General features: G+C 55.9%; 1 protein-coding gene across 5 annotated transcripts in view; it reads right to left on the bottom strand.

The window, feature by feature from the left end:
• The window catches only part of ARHGAP23 (Rho GTPase activating protein 23), a 94,144-nt gene extending 75,613 nt beyond the window's left edge, over nt 1-18,531 (bottom strand). For 2 of the 5 annotated variants that reach the window (XM_063706479.1, XM_063706476.1), the window contains exon 1: nt 9,210-9,347. In XM_063706479.1, the coding sequence (XP_063562549.1) occupies nt 9,210-9,272 (63 nt within the window). In that variant the 5' untranslated portion in view covers nt 9,273-9,347. Of the gene's footprint in view, nt 1-9,209; nt 9,348-18,399 lie in introns of those variants that run through there. The other 3 variants (XM_063706483.1, XM_063706484.1, XM_063706477.1) reach the window with 2 other exon arrangements.
• Between the last annotated feature and the right edge of the window lie 6,864 nt (nt 18,532-25,395).

Here is a 25,395-nt window from a genome sequence, read left to right on the forward strand (position 1 = left end):
ACGAGCAACCAGCGATCACCACTGACAGTGGGTTCGATTCGGCTCCGGCCCACTGGCGGACTTTCCCAAGCCCTGGGCCTCCCATGCTGGGATCAGGGCCTTCTCCTGCCCCCGGCTGAAATTACGGAGAGGGCAGGAGGGGCACTCTCCTCAGCATTTTTTTGTGGGGGGTAGGGGTAGCTGAGGGGAATATCCTCAGCATCCCCAGACCACGCCCCGTCTCTCAGATAAGGCTTTCCCTAGCACTGGGGGTACCTAGGCCTCTGGGCCACTGGAGAAGAAAAAGCTCCCAGTGGGGAAGGAAGAGGGGCTGTTTCTCCCTCATGTTGGCAACCCCAGCCTGGTTGTGTGGTCCCCATTTTCTGCCTCCTACCCTCTCCTCTTGCAAACATCCCCCCGACCATCTCCTGGGCTCTGGACCCAACCTCAGCTGTCCCCCTCGCCTTCCTTGAAACCTCTAGGTGCTGTGTGGGAGGGGCACAGTGCCAAGGCTTGTGTGGTCCCCATTTTCTGCCTCCTACCCTCTCCTCTTGCAAACATCCCCCCGACCATCTCCTGGGCTCTGGACCCAACCTCAGCTGTCCCCCTCGCCTTCCTTGAAACCTCTAGGTGCTGTGTGGGAGGGGCACAGTGCCAAGGCTTCATTAGAGCTAATGAAGCTCAGCTCTGCGATGCCAGTGCAAGATAACAGTGCTCAGACAGCCTCCATTGCAGCCTGGGGCCTCCGCCCCCTCCTCCACCTCTCTTGGGGAGGAGCCCAGGGCCACACCTCCAGAAGAGGAAAGGGAGATTTATAAGAATCTTCCCAGGCCAGGCACGGTGGCTCACGCCTGTAATCCCAACACTTTGGAAGGCTGAGGCAGGCAGATCACCTGAGGTCAGGAGTTTGAGACCAGCCTGACCAACATGGTGAACGCCCATCTCTACTAAAAACACAAAAAAATTAGCCGGGCATGGTAGTGGGCGCCTGTAATCCCAACTACTCGGGAGGCAGAGGCAGGAGAATCTCTTGAACCCGGGAGAGGTTGCAGTGCGCCATTGCACCCCAGCCTGGGTGACAAAGCGAGACTCTGTCTCGAAAACAACAACAACAAAAAATTTTCCCCAGTACAGAGACTGCCGTGAGGCCAAGGAGAGATCGGGTTCCAGGGCAAGAAGTAGAAACAGCATCAGATTCGGGGGCAAGGTTCTCCCTTGGGCTGCCAAAGGCTCCCCTGTGCATTGCTCAGTCCAAAAGCCTGGGGTGCCCCTTTCTACTTGGACCTTGGGAACTCACCAGCAGGAACCACTCCTTCCTCTCCCTCTTTTCATGGAATCACCGCAGGTCAGAGCTGAAGGGACTCTGGGCACTTCTCTACAACCCTCTTATGACAACTCAACAACCCGAGGCCCCTTCCTCCTCCCACTTGGCATCCATCCTCTCAAGCAATCCTCCTGTCTCAGCCTCCCGAGCTGAGACTACAGGTGTGAGCCGCCATAGTCCCTACAGTTCCAACCACACAGGGCTGGCTTCCTTCCAGTCTTGCTGGTCCCTTCCTCTCTGCTCTATCCCCTTGGCCTGTCCCTTCGCTAGGCCTCAGTTTCCCCATGAGGCAAATGGAGAGACAGGGAAGGAGGGTGGCCTCTGATATTCCTCCAGCTGAAGCAAAGGAAGATGTCCCCTCTCTGGGTAGCTTTCCTCCTCCTTCCGTCCCTTTTCAGGAACAATACAGAGTTCCTCCACCTTGAGCATAAGGGAGACTCTATGGGGGAGGTGGGGGTGTCCCCTCCAGCCTCTCCTTCCAGCCTTCGGGGGCTCTCAGGAGCAGGAAAAGCTCTGGATTGCCCAGGTCCCCACCTCTCCCTCCTCCCAAGAGCTCTGAGTCTGGCATCCACACCCGATTCTTTCCAAGCTCTCACACTTTTGGGGAAATTAAAAAGGAAGAAGCAGCTGTTGATACAGGAGCACAGAGCCAGACAGAAGTCAGATAGGAGACAGAAACACTCTCGGGCCAGAATGAACTCGGCCCCTGCCTAGGTGGACCCCCACTTGGGGCTAAGGCCCCTTGCGTGGTTGTCCTCCCACATGGCTCCCACGCGGTCTCCCAGCCCACCACATTCCTCCGGCCCACACACCTCCGACCAACCTCCACACCCCAAGAGGCCAAGGCCGGGTCTGTTTCTATCCCTCAGGCCTTGGCCCGTGGGTCTCAGTCATCCCCATGCCCCGTCCCATGCTGTCTCTCCTCCCAGGGATTCAGGCCGAGCTTTGAAAGGGTCACTTCAAAGAGGACCTGCCTTCCGAGGGCCTAGCCAGACCCAGGGCCAGCTCCTCGGCCAGATTCCCAGCGGTTGGGGACAAAGGCCCCACTGTTCCCCGACCCCCGGACGCCCCCAAATGCACTGGGCATAAGAAGTCTTTCTTTCCCCAGTTCCGCTCCTTATGGGCCCGGGCTCCTTGCCACCGGGAGTAGCCCTGGTTCCTCCTCCAGGAGAAGCTGGGGGGTTAGCGGGACAGGGAATTACTAGTTTCCCCACTGCCACCACCATACACCCAAACCCCTTGGGCACCCAGGATGATGACAAAATCCAGCCAGGCGCGGTGGCTCACGCTTGTAATCCCAGCACTTCGGGAGGCCAAGGCAAGTGGATCACCTGAGGTCAGGAGTTCGAGACCAGCCTGGCCAACATGCCAGCCAACATGCCGAAACCTTGTCTCTAAAAAAATAAAAAAAATTAGCCAGGTGTAGTGGCACACCTGTAATCCCAGCAGCCCAGGAGACTGAGGCACGAGGATGATGACGCAACCCCGGGGCCAACCTCAGGACCAGTGGCCCAGGCTCCTCTCTGTCCCTCGGCCACCAAGCCCTTCCTGGGCCTAGAATACAATCCCACCTTTTCCCACCTATCAGAACCATACCCACCCTTGCAGGCCTCCTCCAGGCAGCCTCTCAGGACTACCTATCCTCTGGGGAGCCTCACAGTCCAAACCATAGCACCCAACCCCTGATGTTCCCAGAGGCTGGGGACATCTCTGCCTGCTCTCCTCAATGCCCCACAGTAGGAAGTAGGATTCACCTGCTCCTCTAATTTCCTATCATATAGTGCTGATCCCAAGGCAGGGCCCTTAAAGTTTCCTGTGCCAAGCCTTTGCTGAATTCTCTCTAGTGCACATCATTCTCCAGCCTGTGCTTGCCCAGACCTCATTGCACCTCCAGTGATGGGGGCCTCATTACCTCCAGAGGCAGGTCACTTTCTCTTTAGATTGCTCTGACCATAAAGGTCAGTACTTTTTACTGAGGCAAAAGTGCATTGTTCTCATTTCTATCCATTGATTTTTTTTAATAATAGTTGCTACCAATAATTGAGATTACTAAATCTCAGCCACTTTACCAATACTACCTCATTTAGCCCTCTCCGTAATTTTGAGGGATTATTTCAGGGATAAGAAAACCAGCCAGGTGTGGTGGCTCACACCTGTAATCCCCGCACTTTGGGAGGCCAAAGTGGGAGGATCGCTTGAGTCCAGGAATTTTGAGACCAGTCTGGGCAACATGGCAAAACCCTGTCTCTATAAAAAATACAAAAATGGAAAAATTAGCTGGGCATGGTGGCATGCACCTGTAGTCTCAACTACTCAGGAGGCTGAGGAGGGAGGCTCACTTGATCCCAGGAGTTCAAGGCTGCAGTGTACCAAGCTCACACCACTGCACTCCAGCCTGAGCAACAGAACAAGACCCTGCCTCAAAAGAATAAAAGAAAACCGAGGCTAAAACAATGAAGTAACTTGTCCAAGGGCACACAGTGAACAAGGAGTACATCTAAAATTTGGACCTCAGCAGGCCGAAGGCAGGCAGAGCTTTTTTGTTTGGTTTGGTTTGGTTTTTTGAGACAGGGTCTCATTATGTTGCCCAGGCTGGAGTGCAGTGGTGCAATCACAGCTCACTGCAGACTCGAACCCCCCAGCTCAAGTGATTTTCCCACTTCCACCACCCGAGTAGCTGGGACTACATGCCCAGCTAATTTTTTTTTTTTAAGACTACATTTTGCTCTTGTCACTCAGGCTAGAATGCAATGGTGTGATCTTGGCTCACTGCAATCTCCCTCTCCCAGGTTCAAGCGATTCTCCTGCCTCAGGCTCCCAAGTAGCTGGGACTACAGGTGTGTGTCACTTCACTCAGCTAATTTTGTAATTTTAGTAGAGACAGTGTTTCACCATGTTGGCCAGGCTGGTCTCAAACTCCTGACCTCAGGTGATCCACCCGCCTTGGCCTCCCAAAGTGCTGGGATTACAGGTGTCAGCCACTGCTCCTGGCCCCAGCTAATTTTTAAAATTTTTCTGTAGGTATTGGGTCTGCTTGTGTCACCCAGGCTGGTCTCAAACTCCTGAGTCCAAGTGATCCTCCTACCTTGGCCTCCCAAAGTGCTGGGATTACAGGTGTGAGCCTCTGTGCCCGGCACCAACACTGTTTCTGTGAGAGGTGGAGAACTGATAGTTGGGACAGGCCCTGCCCCAAACCAGGCTGTCTAACCCTCTAACTTCAAAAAGACAGAATCTTCCACCACAAAGTGATGCATTGAGCTGAACATCTCAGGGCCAGAGAGATGAAAAATAAACAGGCCTCTTGATTCCAAACTTTAGTTTTTTCCCACATGCTCTTTCCTTAGCACTGACCCCTCAGAACTCTGAGGGAACAAGAGACCGAGGGAGAGCCAAAGAGAAGCCGAACACTGGGGAAGCCCCTGGTGGCCCCTGCCATGCTTCGATGTGGGCGAGTGGACCTTCCTTTCCTCTCTAGGTTTGGCTCAGGCACTGTTGTGAGAAAACAAGGCTTGATACACCTCCAAGCCACCTTCCCAAGGCTCCAGCACCCCCACTTCCAAAGGGTTAGGCTACAGGAGTCTGTGGTTTTTGCATACACACTGTCCCATTAGTCATGAATTGATTCTTTTTTTTTTTTTTTTAATCTTTTAACTTTATGGCCAAGGTAATAGCATCATTCGTGAATTCAGTCATTTGGTCTACAAACATTCTCTGAGAACTTGCTGTGTGCCAGGCCCTGTGGACACCGAGACAAACATGACACCTCTGGGGCCCCTTGGAACGGGGTTAAGAACATGGCCAACTCTTCAGCTCTGCTACTTACTTGCTGTGTGGCCTTAGGAAGCCATGGTATCTCTTTGTGTCCATTTCTTTTTCTTTTCTTTCTTTCTTTCTTTTTTTTTTTTTTTTTTTTTTTGAGATGGGGTTTCACTCTTGTCACCCAGGCTGGAGTGTAATGGCATAATCTCGGCTCACTGCAACATCTGCTTCCCCAGTTCAGGCAATTCTCCTGTCTCAGCCTCCCACGTAGCTGGAAGTACAGGCACGAATCACCATGCCCAGCTAATTTTTTGTGTTTTTAGTAGAGACGGGGTTTCACCAAGTTGGCCAGGCTGATCTCGAACTCCTGACCTCAGGTGATCTGCCTGCCTCGGCCTCCCAAAGTGCTGGGATTACAGGTGTGAGCCACTGTACCCGGCCTGTGTCAGTTTCTTAATCTGTCAAGTGGGGTGATGGTAATATACCAACATAGTGGTAAGCACTATGGAAGAAGTTGCTATTATCATTTTTCTCGGCCTCAAATAACTCCTACCTGGTAGGGTAGACGGATATGAGATGGACCATCACAGTGTCAGGGGTAGAGCTGGGCATGGGGCGCCCTGGGAGGCCACAGGCGGGGCTGTTCCCTGGTTTGTACTTCACAAACATTTATGGAGAACTGCTCTGTGCCAGGCTCTGTGCTGGCTACTGGGGACACAGAGATGAACAGGATACATTGTCCACTCATCCCTGCTCCTCCCTGCCCTCCCCTCTCCCTCTTGGAGCCCAGTCCATGAACCCTGCACTGAGGGGGGCCACGAAGGACAGAACCAACCACAGAGGGAAAGGCATGGCCTGGGAGCTGGGAGTCAGAAGATGGGTCCTTGTCTGCCGAGGCTGAGGGACCTTGGGCACTCCCCAGTCTGTTTCCCCACTGTAGCGTAAGAGAGTTGGACACGATCACCCCTTTGGTCCTCACCCACTCTGACAGGTGGTAAATACACCCCAACCCAAAAGGGCTTTAAAATCTCCCCAAAGTCCAGCCCCAAGGCCATCTCAGCCTGATGTCCCACTGAGGCAGTGGGGGAGGAGACACCCGCCTGGCACAGATTGGTACTGCCCTGCTGACAAACTGGCACAATTTCACAAGAAACAGGGGGGCCTGGATCTAAAGGCGGGTTGTTTGAAGGGGGTGGGGGGTGCTAGGGGAAAGGCAGCACCAGCTCCCACAGGCCCTATTCATGTCTCTCTCCCGAGATGGTGAGAGCAGGATCATTAAAACCAGGCTTTGTCCAAATCCCTGACCAAGCCAATATCTCACCTTTGAACCCCTGCAGCCAACAGAGCAGGGCCTCATGCCCCTTTGGAAGGAAAACACCAGTGAACCGAGCCCTGGCCCAGTGCTATGGGCTAGCATGGGGCAGGGTGGGAAAGATTGGAGGAGTAAAGAAATAGAACAAAAGACAAGCAACTAAGCTGCAATCCAGCCAGAAGCTGACCTTGATCTTGGGCTGTGTACAAAATGGACACGGATTTGGGGTGGGAGTGACAGCCGGACATAGCAGGTCCTGAGAAGCCAGATAGTGAGGGTGAGAGCCAGACTCTACAGCCAGACTGCCACATTCCTACCCTGGCTCCACAGTGCACTGGGGGTGTGATTTGGGCTGCAATATTGGCTGTCTGTGCCTCAGTGTCCTCAACTGTAAAATGGGGATAATAATGGTATCTACCTCTTAGTGGTATTGTGAGGATCAAATGAGGTAGTTTTTATAAATACTGGCCAGGAGTTTTTGCTGTCTGTGTATTAACTATGAGCTATACTGTGAAAGCAACTCCCCTTCCTTAAAAACACATTTTTTGTTTCCAGGCACCAGTGCTCATTTGAATATATTTGCTGGAATATTTGATATCTCTAATGACCATCTCCAGGTTTCTACATTGGAATCCAACTTCACAAGAATCCACTTGACCCACTATACTGGAGGAAACTTCCCTGCATGGCTAGCCTGGGATGCTGTGGGTCACAAGCGCCTCCCTAGAAGTTCTCCTGAGTATCTAACTGCAATCCCTCACACTGTAACTTCTTCCACGCTGCTGCTTTGTAGTCTCTCTTTTAACCTTACACATCAAGAAGTCCTTCTGAGTATCCCTGCAATATAGGATGAAGCAATCCACTACCCACTCCTGCACTGCTCTGCTCAGAACCAGCACCCTCCCTCACCCCCACTCCCATCCATGCCAAGAATGCTGCACTTCTTCCCCGTGAGCCAGGGTCAGCCCGAGGAGAGGGGCACAAGCACAGGGCCTCTTCCCCCCACCCAGTCCTTCTCTGCTTGGGCTGGGATCCACACAAGCCTGACCTATTCCCGTAGTCAGACACCTTCCTAACAGCTTTCCTCCCCAAGCTTCATCTTGTGCCCTGACTACCCTCAAGTGTCCTGGATTCTTGCCTGGGCACTGTCACTACGTAGGCTCAGACCCTCTCTGTGAAATGGGACACCAACACCTACCCTGCCCACTCCCATTCTTCCTGTTTATTATTATTGAGGCCTTTGAATCCAGCACTGAATGTAGAGGATTTACTGCTCCCATGGTTCCCAAGAAGAGGTCAGGTCCTCAGATGCAGGATCTTGGAATTCCCAGCCACCTTGGGGTGGACCCAACCACACTGTGGGCAAGTGGAAGAAGCCGCTGGGGCCGGGGGCCTTTGGGCTGCCTTTGGAGGCGAAATGACTGGTTATATAATCGAGATTCAAATCGCATGCCAATGAACATATGGCAGTGAGAGTCGTCACTTTGGGGAATGGGGTCTGTTGCCCTGGCAGAGGGGAGAACCACATGGGATCAAAAGCCACTCGCCCCCAGCTAGGCCGCAGGGTTGGGGTGGAGACAGAGAGGGGTGCAGGGGATAGAGATGAAGTATGTGTTGCTGGTGGGGGATTGAATCCAAGGGACTCATGCTTAATGACCTCCACCCCCACCCCCCCGTCCATCCTGAATTTCAAGTTCATAATTAGGAAACACACTTTGGCTGAAGGGAGTCGGGGAGAGATGCAGATTGAGGGAGAACTGAACACACATCCAGCAACCAAGGAACACACCAGTCTCCGAAAGAGTTGCAAGCACCAGATTCCACCTTCAACACTGCCGGGAAAGCTGGGGAGGAGGGTCCCCAAGTCTTTCAGCCCTCTCTAAAGAGGAACAGGCCTCAGCCCAGGCCTTGACCTCAACCTGGACCCCGGGGAATTTCTTTTCCGAGCTCAGGGAAACTGTTGGCCTGACAGTGTTCAACCCTTCAACTTAGGAGCAGGGAGGCCTGCTGGGGTGCTCCCGCAGGGCGGGCAGCCAGGCTCAGAGGTAAGGGAATGGCCCTGATGGGGGGATGGGGCCGGGAGGCCCCTGCTGGCCCCTCCCCAGCCTCAGCAGCTGGCAGATGAAAGAACCCAGGCAGAGCAGCCCAGCGCTGAGTAATGCCCCTGGCACCCCGCGCTCTGACCCACCCACAGCCGGTCGGAGAGGGCAGAGGGGAGGGCAGCCTCGCCGGCAGAGCCCGGGGTCCTGGGCCTGTGTCTAGAACTTCCCCAGGATCCAGGAGGGCGGCGGAACCGCGCCTGGCAACCCGTCCCGCAGTCCGACCCGGCAGGGGGCGAGTGTGGCGCGGGGAGGGGGTGTCCGGACGCCTTAGTGGAGGACGTCCCGCTCCGGGAACCCCCTCCCCCACCCCCTCTCCCTCCAGCTGTGCCGGGGCCTCGCCAACGGAAAACGAAAACTCGGGCAGAGGAAACGGCGGCAGGCGCCCCGCCTGAAAAACCCGAACAAAAGCCGCGGGCCTCCCGCCCCCGCTGCCTAGCCGCTGGGGGCCTGGCACCGCCACCTGGGTCTGTGCCCCCTGTCCTGGCAGCCCCGTGCCCGTCCCGACCCCTTGCCTGCTTCCGTCCTTCCCACCCCTCTACCCCGGACAGCTCTTGCTCGGGCCCCCTCCCGGGCCTGCCACCAGCTGAAGCTCCCCGCATTGGTGCCCGCGGTGCCCGCGCCCACCGTGCGCCCCAGGCTGTGCAGGGCGAGCGGGGTCGCGGCGACCCTGGCCTGGCAGCCCGCTCCCCAGCAGCTACCGGCCCCGCCCACTTCCCTGGCCCAGCACCCTCACCTGGGGGGGCCGGGGCTCCGGGCGGGGCGGGATCCCGACCAGGCAGAAGGCGACTCCATTCATCGGGTGGCAGCGGCGGCTCTGCGGCCGGGGCACGGCTGGGGGCGCCGGCAGGGACCCGGGAGGGGCGGGGCCGGGGGCGGGGCCGAGCGCGGTGTGGCCCCCCCCGGGGTCCGCCCCCTCGCCCCTCCCCCTTCCCACCACCCACCCCGCGCTCCCTTCGGGGTGCCCCGGCGGCCTCGCTCAAGGGCCACAGACCTGCAACCGGGCTGAGGCAGAGGCGAGCGCTGCCTGAGAGCTGGACGTCAGAGCCCAGCCTGGGGAAGAGAGGCGGTCTCCAGGAGACGCTTGCCCGGCCTCTAAGGGACCGGCCCAGATACAGGGCCATCCAGGCCCAGGAAAGAGGACAAGGGCACCGAACCCAGAACTAGCACGGGGACAGGGAGGGAGGGAGAGGGAAGCAAAGAGAAACAGCCAGCCAGAGATGGTCAGAAACAGAGATCCAGAGACCCAGAAAGCACGAGAAAGGCAGAGACAAGATAGAGACAGCGCAGAGAGAGGCAGAGAAAGTCAGAAACAAAGATGAGGAGACCCAGGATCAGAAAGGGGGAAAGACAGAAAAAGGCTTAGAGGCCTCCTTCCCTTTAGAGACCCCTAGACATTGAGACACAAGGGAAGATTTAGTGCAGGGGGTGGGGAGACGGGGTGCCCCTCAGTGTAGGGTAAGCCCCTCCCAGCCAGAGTCTCAGCCCAGGATCCCAGAGAGGCGGGGAAGTCGAGCATAGAAGAGAGGCTGGCAGGTGCCCCAGCCCTTCGGACCCCCACCCAGCCAGTCCTGGGGCTCAGGCCATGGGGCCAGCCCACAGTCCTGCTCTGCAGTGAACAGCAGTGACAGCAGAGGCTCCCAGTCACCAGCACCCCACAGCCACCCTTCCTGGCTTCACTCTGAGCTGGGCCTAAAGAGATGCCCTAGTCCTGAGCCAGCTTCTTTCCTTGTCCCCCAGAAGGACCCCCTCCAGCCCATCCCCTGACAGTCCAGGGAGGGACAGTCCTTCTGTCTTTCTTTTCCTTTTTTTTTTTTTTTTCGGCAGGGTCTCACTCTGTCACCCATGCTGGAGTACAGTGGCACAATCTAGGCTCGCTGAAACCTCTGCCCCCAGGTTCAAGTGATCCTCCCACCTCAGCCTCCCCGAGTAGCTGGGACTACAGGCCCATGCCACACCGCCCACCTAACTTTTGTATTTTGGTAGAGATGAGGTTTCACCAGGATGGCCAGGCTGGTCTCAAACTCCTGACCTCAAGTGATATTCGCCTGCCTCAGCCTCCCAAAGTGCTGGGATTATAGGCGTGAGCCACCATGCCTGGCCTTGTCCTTCATTATCAGAAAATAGCTAGAAAATTCTTTCCACTATCTAACTCCCATTCTTCCTGCTTCTTACTTCCTCCAGCTTATGCTTACCTCTTTCCCATGACTTTTTTCCAGTTTAAGGGGCTTCCATATTCCTTTTCCCAGATTAAGTAGAAAAGAAGGCGGAGGATAAAATAGGACTTGGAGAGAGGAGGCAGTGAAAGCGGGAAGGCCAGCTCTGCCTGCTGGAGTCATCACCTTCCTTGGGCAAGGAGACCCCTGAGAGCCGAGCAGCCCCAAGACCCCCACCCCTTTACCCTTGATCAGGGTTGGGAACTCAGGTCTTAGAGGGGTTGGGGTGCCCCAGACAACAATTAGGCCATCCCTACTCCTGTGAACCTGAGGAATGAGATACTGACTGGGGTTTAGCTCATACGCTTCATTTAATGTATTTTAAATCCCCTGGCAGTCAAGAGAAAGGGATTCTGTTTCATAATAACGGAGGGGCAGTTAAATGACTCCTCTCCCTTCCTCATCCCTTTTTATCAAGGTCATGTGCAGCCAGAATTAGCCTCCACTTCTGGAAAGTCCTTCCTGCTGTCTAACTGTAATCTGTCATACTGCCTGGATTTTTTTTTTTTTTTTTTTTGAGACGGAGTTTCACTCTTTTTGCCCAAGCTGGAGTGCAATGGTGCCATCTTGGCTCACTGCAACCTCTGCTTCCCAGATTCAAGCTATTCTTCTGCCTCAGCCTCCCAAGTAGCTGGGATTACAGGCGCCTACCACCACACCTGGCTAATTTTTTAATTTTTTGTATTTTTAGTAGAGACAGGGTTTCACCATGTTGGCCAGGATGGTCTCGATCTCTTGACCTCGTAATCCACCCTCCTCGGCCTCCTAAAGTGCTGGGATTACAGGCATGAGCCACCGCGCCTGGCCTACTGCTTGGATTTTCTTGCTTAACTTTCCACCAGGTCCCTGTTCCTGCCTCTTTCTGCCCTGTAGCTCCAATGGTCCAATGCTTGTTGCCACCTTGGCTCAGAGGTCCTTTCCTCCCAGGATAAAGGGTTGTCTCTGTGAGGGAGAAAGGTTGGCATCTGAAATCAGACTGAACTGAGGCCATGGGGGAGGAGGGAGGGTGGTGGCCGTGGGGTGCCCCTGGCTCACTTTTTCCAGAGCCTGATGCCCTCAGACCCCGCAGGAGGGGGTGAGAGGAAATGAGCTCACACTGACCGGCAGGCGAATTCCTCCCTCCACAATGCACTGCACAGCCTCCCCCACCCGCTCCCACTTCCCAGAAAGTGCGGCTCTCTCCCCACCCTGCCGCCCTTCCCACCTCTTCCTGCACCTTGACCTGCACCCCCACCCTGTCCCAGCCCACCTCATCTATCTTCTCTAGCTGCTCTTCCTCCTCACCTTCCTCTCCATCCGGGCTCCCCTTCCTCTCTCGACACTCTGGGTCTCACTCCATGCATCCTGCCATCCGCCGCAGCACCCACTGTATTCCTGTACCCTATTTTTTTGGGGTTTGGAGCCATAGAGCCCAACATGGGGAGAGTCTCCCTGGTTGAGGACCCTCCTCATACTCCCCTTTTTCCAAACTCCTTCCCCAGCCCAATCACCATCCTTCATTCACAAGGTCTACTATCTGAGGGGGTAGAGGAGAGGAGGGGGTGGGGTAGGTTGGCCCTGGGAATACAGAGGTGAGGCCTAGATCCTTCCCTTGAGGGGCCTGGGTCTCCTCCAATTGTGACTCTATAAAGAACTCCCAGCACAGGAGCACGTTCAGCTGGAGAAGCAGAGGAGGCTTCCCCAGGAGGTGCCTTGAGCTTCTTGGGCTTCCTGGATGGGGCGGGGGAGGGTGGGAATAGGGAAAAAGGCACTCCAGGGAGAGTGATGCTCAGGGCGAACCAGGGAGGCAGGAGAGAGAGCAGGCTCCGGCATCAGCATCGTGGCTGGAGCCAAGTGGAGGGTGCCTATGGGCAGGAAGCATGGAGGGATGAGGAAGGAAACACAGGCGGGGGTGTGATGCTGGAGGGGCTGCCCAGAGGCGCTTCCGTGCTAGCCTGGTTTGGGGCAGGGAGCTGAAGCAGCGATGTGCCACGGCCACCGTGGCACATAACGGGAACAGGAATGGAGGGCGGCAAGCAAAGTGATTCTGGGAGAAAGGTACCAAAGCAAGGGGCAGGGGCAACAAACAACAGAGGCTCTGGGATTTGGTGAGCAGGAGGAAGGAAATGGAAGAGTGCAGGGCAAGGCCAAGGCCTGGAATATCAGGTTGTCTAGGGTGTTCACAGAGAGAGGGGACAAGCCAGGCACGAAGTCCTTTGTATGTGAGATCCCAGTTAAGCCTCACAAAGGCCTGTGAAATAGATCTCAATCCTCATTCTATGGATAAGGAAAATGAGGCCCAGAGAACTCAAGTATCTTACCCGAGGCCACACAGGATTTGAACCCAGGCATTTGGGCTCCAGGGTCTATACACTTAACCCGCAGGCTGTGAGGCTGGTGGAATGGTGACAGGCTGCTTAAACCGTGGGTCCATCTTCTGAAAGAGAGGCTTGAGCTAGAGACTCTGGTAGTCCCTGAGACCAGGGGTGTGGTTCAGATTCTCCAGGGAGAGTGAAGAGTGAGAGGAACCCTGGCTTGGGGGGTAGGCAGAGAAGGAGGAGGCAACAAGGACTGGGAGGAAGCAGGCAGCCAGAGAAGGTGGCACTGTGTGGGGCAGAGACAACAGCCTCGGGGGCCAGTGGGTGTGGGGGTCAGACTGTGCAGGGAGGAGGGGCCCCAGGGAGGAGGGAGTCGAATCTGCCCACTGAGCATTAACAGGAAGGGACAGGCGACAGGCGGGCAGCACAGGTGGGTGTGGACAAGGCAGGTGTCTGTTTGGGTGGGGAAGACTTTAGCAGGCTGTTGGGTTGAGGAGCAGGTGCCAAGGAGAGACAGCCGGAGGGGACGCAAGGAGGGCGTGATGAGCGGACTGGAGGAAAAAGTATCTGGAGGGTGGGGCTCCAGAGGAGGAACCCAGGTTTATGATGTCCTCAAAGGAGCACTGAATCAAGAATCTGAAGACCTGGGTTCAAATTCGTGCTGCACCCTCCCCGCCCCCCAGCCCCCAGTAGCTGTATGACTTTTGAGAACAAGTACATTCTCAGAACCTCAGTTTCACCCTCTGTAAGATGAAAACGATAAGGCCTTCTCGGCCTGCCTCTGATTTGAGGCTCACATTTGACAAAGAATCTGAAAAACTCTGTGAGCTGAAAAGGAAAAACCATAATGTATGAAAGGTGGGTTATGGGGCATGGGCACCTACACCTGGCCCCAGCTCAGGCCCTTCCACCAAAGGAGAAAGAGCATCCCCTGGTGGAGAAGGATGGCAGGGCAGGACTAAAGGGGACAGCGGTTCTTGCACTTTTATGGCTTCAGCCCCCAGGTCCTCTACTTGTCCCCCACAGGCAACACCCCCACCACAGTTTGTATCTCCAAAGCGAGAGGGGCCCCATTTAATCAAGTCAAAAGACATTTATTGGCCAGGCGCGGTGGCTCACATCTGTAATCCCAGCACTCTGGGAGGCTGAGGAGGGCAGATCACTTGAGGTCAGGAGTTCGAGACCAGCCTGGCCAACATGGTGAAATCCCATCTCTACTAAAAATACAAAAACTTAGCCGGGCGTGGTGGTGTGTGCCTGTAATCCCAGCTACTCAGGAGGCTGAGGCAGGAGAATCACTTGAACTGGGGAGATGGAGGTTACAGTGAGCTGCTATCATGCCACTGCACTCTAGCCTGGGCGATAGAGTGAGACTCTGTTTCAAAAAAAAAAAACAAAAAGCAAAACAAAAAATTAGCCAGGCATGGTGGCACGTGGCTGTAGTCTCAGCTACTTGGGAGGCTGAAGCAGGAGAATCGCTTGAACCCAGGAGTCAGAGGCTGCAGTGAGCCGAGATCGTGCCGCGGCACTCCAGCCTGGGTGACAGAGCAGAACATCGTCTCAAAAAAAAAAAAAAAAAAAATTATTGAGCACCTAGTACCTGCAAACTGCTGTGTTGGGTGGTAGGGAGGGAACCGTCCCCATATTCCACGGAGGACAACAAACACAGCAAAGGGTGCCTGGGATGGTGCTGAGATTGTGGTGCAAGCACAATGTTGAGCAAAACAAGAAGGAGCCTCCAGTGACTAGGGGAGGAAGAAGGGGTCTTGGGAGGCAGGCAGGGTTTGTCCTAGACCTCAAAGCCTCTACTAGCAAATGTCAGAGAAAGGAGGGAGAGGGTGGGGCACAGGCGCTGGCCACAGCCCCAGACATCCCATAGAGTGAACCTCACTGAGCATATTTAATGATGGAGGGTGGGGCAATGGTCCACTCAAGATGATGCCAGTTCCCACTCATCCCTGGTGTCAGGTCTCCCAGGAATCCTGTGAGAAGAATCCCACCTGAACACCCCTTGGGGAGGGAGGCTGAAGACCCATGGCCAGGCTGGGGCCAAAGAGCTCTGGTAATCTGCCAAGCAGCTGGGGCCTACGCAGAAAACCTCTGGACAGCTGGCTACGGCGGGAGCGAGAGGCTGCATCTTGTCTGAGCTGGCAGCAGGGTAAGCTGGCAGCAGGGTAAGCTGGCAGCAGGGTAAGCAAGCCACACCCAGCGAGGCCCCATGTCAGGTCAGGAGGTGGCCGACAGAAAATCCACCCCTGCCACTCTGAACTGGCCATCTTTAGGGAAACTATGTTTGGGAAACCCAGCCCAGCAGGCTTTTCACTGTGTGACACCCTGTCAGGGAAGGCCGGTGGCACGGACCGTGTGTATGAGTGAGTGTGCGCAAGGCTCAAAGATGCCTTACAAAAACCATGCCGTCACTCAGCAGGGGCTTGCAAACACCAAGACGGAGAGGAAAGGAATTAAAATACGTTGAGCACCCACTATGTGCCAAGCTCTTTATAAACATTATTTCATTTAGTCCCCATGACAACACTGTAAGGTGGGTATTATTAGCCCCGCTATGTAAATGAGGAAACAGACACAGAGAGGCTAAGTAGCTTGTCCAAGATCTCCCAGCTAGGATTCAGGATTCTAGCCGAAGTCTGATGTTGCTCTTTCTATCGAATGATCCCTCTGGGAGGGGTCAGGCCAGGGAGTTCATTCCAGCTCAGGTTGCTAAATTCTACAGTTCTACACAGGGCTTTTCAATTCTTCCTGCTCCTGTTCCAGGCTCCCAGCCCCTGCCCAGCCCCACCTGGTCCCCACACATCACTGCACATGGGACCCATCCTCCTCCCTGTCTCCATTTTGCCCTTCTGGAAGGGAGGAAGGAGAGGAGCAAAGAGGAAAGAAGGGGAACATAGAGGAAGGGAAGAGAGAGGAAGCGAAGGGGAAGGGATTAGAGAGGAGGCTCCCACCTCCCCGTCGAAGCTCTGGAAATCCCCCTGCAGCTGCTCCCCTCTCCTCTGTCTGGCCCTGAGCCAGCCCTGGGTGGGAGTGTTGGGAGCCAGATGAGGAGAAAAGAGGGGCGGGACTGACCACTGTGGGGCAAGCCCCTCAGTCCTGGCACTCACCCCACCCAGCAGTTCCAGCCCCCGTGAGAGATTCCAGGCATGCTCCCCTTTAAGGAAGCCCTCCATGCCAAAATCCACACATACCAAACAGACACATCGGCGGCTCACGCACTATAAAAGGATTCTTTGCTTTACAAGAGGGCTCAGCACATGGGAAACTTAAAATAGGAGCTTCCCCTGGTGCAATGAAAGAAGCTCTGATTTCAGACACACTCCATACACACCACGCTTCCGGTGCATCCAGAAAGCCGGGCGTTAACCACATCAGCCTAGGCACCTCGGAGAGTGTGCCGATCATCAGAGTCCATGTCTGTGGGGAGGGACCTCACAGTCCAGGGGACAGGCTGAGCTGCTGTGCTTGGCAGAGGTGTCCTAGGACATCCAGAAAGGACCAAGAAGCCACCACTTGGCATAGCTGGCAGAGATTTCACAGCAGCCCAGACAGGATGAATGTCCAAGGCTTCCCAATGATTCTGTAATAGAGCCAAGGGCAGAAGCCCAATGTCCTGACTCCCCTTGATGTTTCTTCTCCCAGGGGAGGGTACAGGGGAGCAGGCTGTGGTCTGTCCTCTGGGAAAGGGGAAGCGGCTGATCCCCAGAACAGTTACGGAGGGCTGATGAAGGCCAATGATGGGCAGATGGGCTACTTGGAGGAACAACTCAGGCTGAGCTGCAGGCCCAGTGAGAGGCATTTAGGATTCTCTAGACAGGAAGTAGTAGTGGCCCCTAGCCCTGCCCCTCTTTTTAAAAAAAAATCCAGGTGAAATTCACGTAACGTAAAATTAGCCATTTTACAGTGAGCAATTCAGTGGCATTTACTACTCTTCCCTCCCTCCCCGCCCTACCACTATTTTTGTGTTCAGTCAGTAATGACAATAGCAGCCAGGCCTGGTGCTCTGGGGAGCTGCCATTGGCCATTTAAATTAATGCCCAAGATGCCAAACAGGCCTGGAAACTGGACCAGCCACAGCCCCTCCCCAGACTCACACCCAGCCCAGGGAGGATGCCCAGAGCACTTTATGCCTCCCAGTGCCCCTCTCCAACCCCCCAGAACTTAGGGTCACCCCTTCCACGGACTCCACCTCCCCCGACTCCTCACCCTCCACTCCTCCTCACCCCTCTCCTCACCACCATCACAGGCCACCCACAAGCCCTCTGCCAGAGTGACAGGGGGCCTGTGCTCAGCCTGGAGGGGAGGGTCTCAGAGCCAGGGCCCCCAGCCACTGCTTTAGGCAGAGCAGCCCCAAAGAGCTTGGGCCAGGAAAAGAAGGGAGTTAGGGCAGCTGAGCACTGAAAGGTGTGTCCCAAATAGAAAACCTATCCCGCCTCTCCAGACCCCACCTGAGACCTCACCCCAAGTGGGGGTTGGGAAGGGAGTCAGGCAACCCCTGGAGCAGCCCCCTCGCTCTGCCCCCCATCAGGCTGCTGGCTTCTCTTAGATCAGGGGGCTGCAAGTCAGGATACAGCCCCTTGCTCACTGAAGGGGACTGGTCCAGCTTGTCTGGGATTTGCTGAGCTCCGTGCAGGGAATGAGAACTCTGACCAGAGGGGGTCTTCATCCCCGCCCACTGAGCCCAGCCCACACTCAGTGTATTCTGATGGAGCCTGTGTGAAAGGAAGGCAGCACCCCCCTCCCAAAACCTGGCTGGGGCTGCAGCTCTGCCTTTGGGGTGCATTTGGAGAAAGCCTCTTAGCCCACCCCATCTTTTCACTGACATGAAATGGTGGCAGCAGCTGCTGCAGCTGCTGTGACTGGGAAAGGAGGGGAGCCGGGCTGGAAGAAACCCCTTGATGTGTAGGGGGAGGGGACCGGCGTATCTTGAGGTCCCACCAGGAGGGACTGGGGGTCAACGAACCAGTAGTCATATGGCACAGAGCCCACCCACTCCTTCATTCTGCAGAGTCTGTAGCCTCCTTGGGCCTGGGTTCAGGGAGCAGGGGCTGTACCCTTACCAGGGAGCAGGGGCTGTACCCTTACCAAGTGGGGATGGGGGTTTCTCCGTGTGGGTGATCTCTTTCTGGAAAGGGAGTGGGGAGAGAGGTGCCCTCTGCACACGCCTCCCTGGGTGTCAGTGATAGGGGAGTACTCGTGTGTGTGTGTGTGTGTGTGTGTGTGAGCTCTGTGTCACATCAGTCCCATCCCTCCCCCAGAGCCCCCTCTCCGCCCGGAGCTCCAATGCCCCAACCCCTCCCTCAGTGGCGGCCCTCGGCGCTCGGCGCGCCCACCTCGCCGGGTCACAACGCCCGCAGCTCTCTCTCCCCTCTCGGCCGCGCACCCACGCCCGGCGCCCGCTCACCTGCTCCATGCTGGGCCCTGCTATGCCGTCCTCGCCGCGCCGGCCCCGGGGGGCGCAGGGGGAGGCGGCCCCTCCATGCGCCCTGTCCCGGCAGCTGCACCCGGCGACCGCCAAGCGCAAGTAACGGCTGGTGTCAGCGCTCCAGCCCCCTCCCCGCCCCGCCCCGCCCTGCCGGCCCCGCCCCTCCGCCCGCCCCCTCCCCTCCTCACCCCGCCCGGCCCGTGGCAGCACCGCGCACCGGCGAGCACACGCGCTCACACGCAACCGCACAATCGCACGCACGCACGTGGGGGCACACACACTCGAACACACACACAACGCGCACCCGACCCTCGCACATCCCTGGCTAGCCCGCTCCGGCACCCCCTGTTCTGCCCGTCCTGGGGGCGCTGCTGGGGAGAGGAGACCCCTGCAAGCGAAGCCGCTTTCCTCATTCCTGAGGCTCTTCGGAGTCGGAAGGACCCTACTCTCATGCTACAGGGGCCAGAGAGTGGCTTGCCAGCGGTCTCACCGCACCTTGGCAACAGAGCTGATCCCAGTTGATCCCAGACCAACTGCCTCCCAAGCTGACGACCCGCTGCAGGGGGTGACTGACAGCAGGCCAGAGACACCCAGAGCACTGGGACTCAGGGAGACACTGTGCCACCCCCACCTCGAGATCGCTGTGGGAACAGGGAGCTGTTGCCAACGTCCAGCCTATAGTTGAAGGTGTTCTGAGGCCTTTGGCTGGGTGTGGGAAAAAGAGATGGGGATTCCTGTTGCCCACCCAGTGAGCCATGTTCCTGGCACTTGCCAAGCAGGAGGAGGGGGCTGATCTGTTTATCCACTCCCAGAGAAGGGGGATCTGAACCCCCAGATACTACTGGAGAACCTAACGTGTGGGCAGCGGGGCCGCCCACTCTGGTGAAGACCAAGGAGATGGCAAAAAGACACCTTCGCTCTCTGACACCCTCCATCAGGGGTGGCTCCTGACCACCCACTGCCCTCTGTTCTGCCTCTGACAGGGCAGGACAAACTGAGAGGAGCATCACATAAATGGTCATGTGAGAGGTGGGCACGCTGCCCTGGGCAGGGGTACGCAGTCCCCAGTGGACAAGGGTGGAAATTAACCTGCCCCGAGGTGGGCGGTGGGGTGGAGGCATTGGTTTACAGGGACTGGCTGCCCACTCTCCCTGGGCCAATGCCCAGGCTGGCATGAAGGTGGCTTCACCACTTCTCACTGAGCCCTGGCCTCTTTGTTAGGCACCAGAGGATGAGGGAGAGGGGGTGGGAAGCTGAGATGGGGAGAGTTAAGATCCTCAGTGGCTCAGACAAAGGGGGCTTTATAGGCTGGGTGTGGGGGGCACGTTGGGGGCAGGGAGACAGGAATGTGGGCCAGGGAGGCTCTGAGCTCCAGGCAGCCCATTTTGGGGCTGAAGTTGGACTCCCCCAGCCTCCCATGCTGTGGCCCTGCAGGGTATTTGCTGCTTTGCTCCTGGGACTACAGCCAGGAGTACCCGGAGCCCTCATCCTTGGCCTCCCCTGGTGGCAATCTGGTGGGCACTGCCCACGCACTCCCAGTTTTCCCTGACCAGCTGGCTGCCGCCTCTCTTGGCTTCCCCGCCAGTGCCCTCCCAGCGGCCTTGTGGCTCCTGTCTGCTACTCAAGGACCGTGCTGGCTGCCTGGGGAGGGAGGGACAGACTTGGGTGGGGTCACAAGGCTATGAGGTCAATGGGGCCCTTTGTCCCTTCAGACGGAGTCTGTCTTGAGCTAAAGAGACTGGAGACAGAGAAGAGTGTCAGCCAGCAAGCCTGCCCCTCGCCCTGAGCCGCGCTCTCCCGGGCTGTGGTGTAGCGGGGCCCTGGCTGTGGAAGCCAGGCTCCATTCTCTCCAGTTGGTTTCCCTCAGGTTCTCTTTCAGTGCTGAGGAAGTGAAAACAAGAAGGTGGTGGCAGCGGTAGCCACCCACCCATGCTGGGCCTCTGAAACAGCTGTTGCTTGGCCAGGCCTAGGGTCTGGTGTTGGGCTTTGCAAGATCAGGGACTGTCTGTCCTCAGAGATGCTAATCTGGCTCTCAGGAGTAAACTCCTACTAGCCAAACTCATGGTGGCTAGATTGCTAAACCCAATGCTATCTTATCAACACACCCTGAACACTGCAGGAAGATTCACAAGCAGAGTTCCTGAATAAGGAAGGGATAGTACCACCCACAGTCTCTGTGCCAGCCTGCAGGGTCCACAAGTGCAGTCCCCCAGTCCTCCCTCCTCCCTGGCAGGCTGGATCCCCCAGTGCTTCTCTTCTTCTACATCCCACAGGGACCAGAACCTTCAGCAACAATGTTGCCTCAGAGTTACAGCAGTGCGGAGAGGGGCAGGGCTCATTTGATATGAGCCCAGGCTGGAGTGCAGTGGTGCAATCACCACTTACTGCTGCCTCGACCTCCCAGGCTCAAATGATCCTCCCACCTCAGCCTGAGTAGCAGGGACTACAAGTGCATGCCACCATGCCTGGCTAATTTTTTATTTTTTTAGAGACGGGGTCTCAGTATGTAGCCCAGGCTTCCATGGATATTTATTATTTATTCTATCTCTTTGATAAAGTTAAAATAAGATACTTATCTCTTGATGAGTGTCTTGGCCAAAAACAATCTTTTAGGGGTTTAAAAAAAAATGTACTGGGTGGGTCAGCATCGAATTTTCCAACCATCTCTTCCAGAGGCTTCAATAGGGAGGCAGACCAGGATTCACCTCCCAGACCTGCCATTTAATATTCGCGCAGTCTTAGGCAAGCGTTCTGACCTCTCTGCCCTGCAGCTCCCTTATCTGTAAACCAGACATGCTAACTGCACCACCTCACAGAGCTGTTGAAAGATGACATGAGAATGTGAGTCTAAAATGCTTGGTCTACTGGTGGTCACAGAAGTGATCAATAAAAGTTAAGCACCGGCAGGGTGTGGTGGCTCACGCCTGTAATCCCAGCACTTTGGGAGGCCGAGGCTAGCGGATCACCTGAGGCCAGGAGTTCGAGACTAGCCTGGCCAACAAGGTGAAACCCCGTCTCCACCAAAATTACAAAAAATTAGCTGGGCGTGATGGCGCATGCCTATAATCCCAGCTACTAGGGAGGCTGAGGCAGGAGAAATTCTTGAACCTGGGAGGCGGAGGTTGCAGTGAGCCGAGATTGTGCCACTGCAGTCCAGCCTGGGTGACAGAGCGAGACTCCATCTCACAAAAAAAAAAAAAAAAAAAAAAAAAAAAAAAAGTTAAGTGCCTTCTACAAAGGGCTGAATTAATTCATTTTATGTTGATTATTATTAGTTTTAGTTCAGCAGGTGATGATTTCTGACCTTGTGCCCAAATTCTAGGAGGCTATACCCTGGCTACAACCAGGTGTTCCCTTTGCGGGTGGCACCTGCTTTCAGCCAGTTGGGGGCTAGAGATGAAGAATGGCGGTTTCCAGCCTGGTGCTCATCCCTGCCCCCAGTCTACTTCCTTCCACCTCGGTAGCCTCCAGGGCTCCCTGGGGAACAGGGAGAAGGTAGAAAGGGAGCTAAGAGCCACGGGTAAGGCAGACAACTCCCGGGGTGCCATGGGCCTAGGAAGGGAGGAAGGAGGGGGATTACCCAGGAGGGAGTGGAAGGAGATGAGAAGGAAGGAGGGGGGCGGCGGGTGGCGGGCCCCACTCCTGCACCTGCTGCTCTGAGAACAAAGCCAAGAATGATGCAATCCTGGCCTGGTGCAGCTGAGGCTGCAGGGCCCCGAGAGAGAAGTGGGTGTCAGGGGCGGGGAGGGCAGTGGGCAGCAGGGCAGGAGGCCTGACCTTGATTCACAGCCAACGTGTGGCCCCTTCATGAGGACTCTCAGCCTCCTCCTGAAGCCCCTCACCCAGGGCCAGACCCCTCCCCAGTAGTCACAGCCACCTAATAGGCAGGAGTAGGGCATGATGCAACCAGGCCATCACTCCAGGCAGCCTCCTCAGAGGGAGGGGCATGAGGAGAGGCCCCATCCGGCTCTCAGGCCTCGGGCGGCGGGTCTCTGTCCGCACCCTCTCCATACTGGAGACAAAAAGGCAAAGTCTTCCGAGAAGGTGAGATGGGAAGGTTCAGGAGAGCCCTAACCCGGAGCCTGCACAAAATAGTGCCTATTTATAGAATTAACTAGAACCCGCAGCAGACACAGACATGGTCCCGGGCCCCAGTCTCTCCCATCAGCAGCCATCAAGCAAGAGGGGGCGGGGTGCATGAACGTGGCATCCACCGTCCCCAGGTGTCCGCCTCGGCCCCCCAACTCTGCCCCGGAGCCAGGAGAACAAAGGCTTCTCGCTCTCCCTCCACCTGGAGGAGGGGGTCGTGTCCCACACACCAGGGCCAGGTGAGGGATGCCTCATGGGCCAGGGTCCCTGAAAGGGCAGGGCGTTTAATGGGTTAACAGAAGAGGACTGGAGACACCGTGTTTAGGAATATTTAAGCGCGGCCTCACCCCACCACCACCGAGGGGACCTGAGGGAACAGCAGGGTGGCTTAGCCCTGAGGAGCCACTAGGTGGCAGGAGAAGCCCAATGACTCACCCAGCTCTGCCCGCGGCCACCAGCAGCCTCCGGGCCCTTCCCCCCCCCTGGAAGCTCCCTCTCTTTTTCCCTACAGCCCGCTCCTCTGCAGCCTCCGGTCAGAGGAGCTTTTCATTCTTCCTCTGCCTTTGGCAAAAAGAATCTCAATCCTAGTTTTCAAAATACTGCTAACAGGGCCGGGCGCAGTGGCTCACGCCTGTAATCCCAGCACTTTGGGAGGCCGAGGTGGGAGGATGGCTTGAGCCCAGAAGTTTGAAGTTGTAGTGAGCTACAATAGCGCTGTTGCACTCCAGCCTGGTTGACGGGCGAGACTCTTTCCCTCTCCCAGCAAAAAAAAAAAAAAAAAAAAAAAAGCCCGCTAATAATAATGATCATGGGGCCAGGAACGGTGGCTCACGCCTGTAATCCCAGCACTTTGGGAGGTTGAGGCAGACGGATCACCTGAGGTCAGGAGTTCGAGACCAGCCTGGCCAACATGGTGAAACCTAGTCTCTACGAAAAATACAAAAATTAGCCAGGCATGGTGGCAGACACCTATAATCCCAGCTACTCAGGAGACTGAGGCAGGAGAATTGCTTGAACCCAGGAGGCAGAGGTTGCAGTGAGCTGAGATCTTGCCACTGCAATCCAGCCGGGGTGACAGAGAGATACCCTGTCTCAAAAAAAAAAATAATAATAATAATGATCATAATCAGTGCTGAGAGAGAGAGAGAGAGATGACACACATTTGAGACAGAGTCTCCCTGTGTTGCCCAGGCTGGAGTGCAATGGCACCATCACCACTCACTGTAGCCTGGACCTTCCAGGCTCAAGCGATCCTCTCACCTCAGCCTCCTGAGTAGCTGAAACTACAGGCGCACGCCACCGTGCCCAGCTAATTTTTTACTGTTTATGAAGATGGGGTCTTGCTATGTCACGCAGGCTTTTGTGGATATTTATTAAGTGTTCAAGATGTACCAGGCATTTTACACACATGTCTCATTTACTCACACATGAGGTAGGAAATAAAACTCAGGAGGAAACAGACCAAAAAAGCATAAAGTGCCCAAGATCACACAACCAGCAGGTAGTAGAGCCGGGACTCAAACTTGGGTCAGCAAATCCTGGGTCAGGCCCTCCCCAGGAGTCTTAACAGGCAGGCAGGAGCATGGGAGGAGGCGAAGAGCCCGTGGATGCCCCTGAGATGTCTCATCTGCTATCCTCACCACCGCTGTCCCCCACAACCCCTTGAGATTCTAGGAGGGTGTCTTAGTCTTGGGAGTGAGATGTGAAAATGTTGTCTAAGTGATTCAAGCTCACAAAGCCTCTGCCCTGGCTGAGAACCACGGCACCATCCCCGAAGCCTCTCCGCCAGACTCCACAATGCATTCTGCGGTCTCCCCCACCAGCATTTGCTGAAAACAGTTCCCACATAAACTCCCATTCCAATATGGGAGCTCCCCGGTCCTGGCCCAAAGGTGATTCCAGCCCAGAAGACCTTTCCCCACTGCCACCTCCCTCCTGGCCTGGCTCTGCTTCTGACCTGCTCCATGGTTTTTGGCAAACATTCACAGGTATCCCTTCATGTGCTCGGCTGGGGGGTGGGGGTCATCCCGGAAGATGAGCAAGACACAGAGCCCGCTCTCCACATGCAGTCGGCGTTTAACATGTCCAGAGCCGTATGGGATCCCAGTCAAAGACATATCTGCCCCGTATCCAGACAGGTTTTTCTTTGTTTTGAGACAGAGTTTTGCTCTGTCACCCAGGCTGGAGTGCAGTGGCTCAATCACAGCTCCCTGCAGCCTTGATCACCTGGGCTCAATCGATCCTCCTGCCTCAGTCTCTTAAATTGGTTGGGACTACAGGCACATGTCACCATGCCCAGCTAATTTTTAATTTTTTTTTCTTAGAGATGGGGTCTTGCCGGCCGGGCACGGTGGCTCACGCCTGTAATCCCAGCACTTTGGGAGGCGGAGGTGGGTGGATCACGAGGTCAGGAGATCAAGACCATCCTGGCCAACATGGTGAAACCCCGTCTGTACTAAAAAAATACAAAAAATTAGCCAGGCATGGTTGTGGGCATCTGTAGTCCCAGCTACTCGGGAGGCTGAGGCAGGAGAATGGCATGAACCCGGGCGGTGGAGCTTGCAGTGAGCCGACATCACGCCACTGCCCTCCAGCCTGGGTGACAGAGCGAGACTCCATCTCAAAAAAAAAAAAAAAAAAAAAAAAAAGAGATGGGGTCTTGCCATATTGCCTAGTCTGGTCTTGAGCTTCTGGGCTCAAGCAATGCTCCTGACTCTCTATTTTTTTTTTTTTTTTGAGACCGAGTCTCCCTCTGTCACCCAGGCTGGAGTGCAGTGGCACGATCTCGGCTCACTGCAACCTCTGCCTCCCAGATTCAAGTGATTCTTCTGCCTCAGCCTCCTGATTAGCTGGGATTACAGGTGCCCACCACCACGCCCGGCTAAT

The sequence above is a fragment of the Gorilla gorilla genome, chromosome 4 (genome assembly GCF_029281585.2).
Source record: "Gorilla gorilla gorilla isolate KB3781 chromosome 4, NHGRI_mGorGor1-v2.1_pri, whole genome shotgun sequence".
Taxonomy (NCBI): Eukaryota; Metazoa; Chordata; class Mammalia; order Primates; family Hominidae; genus Gorilla; species Gorilla gorilla.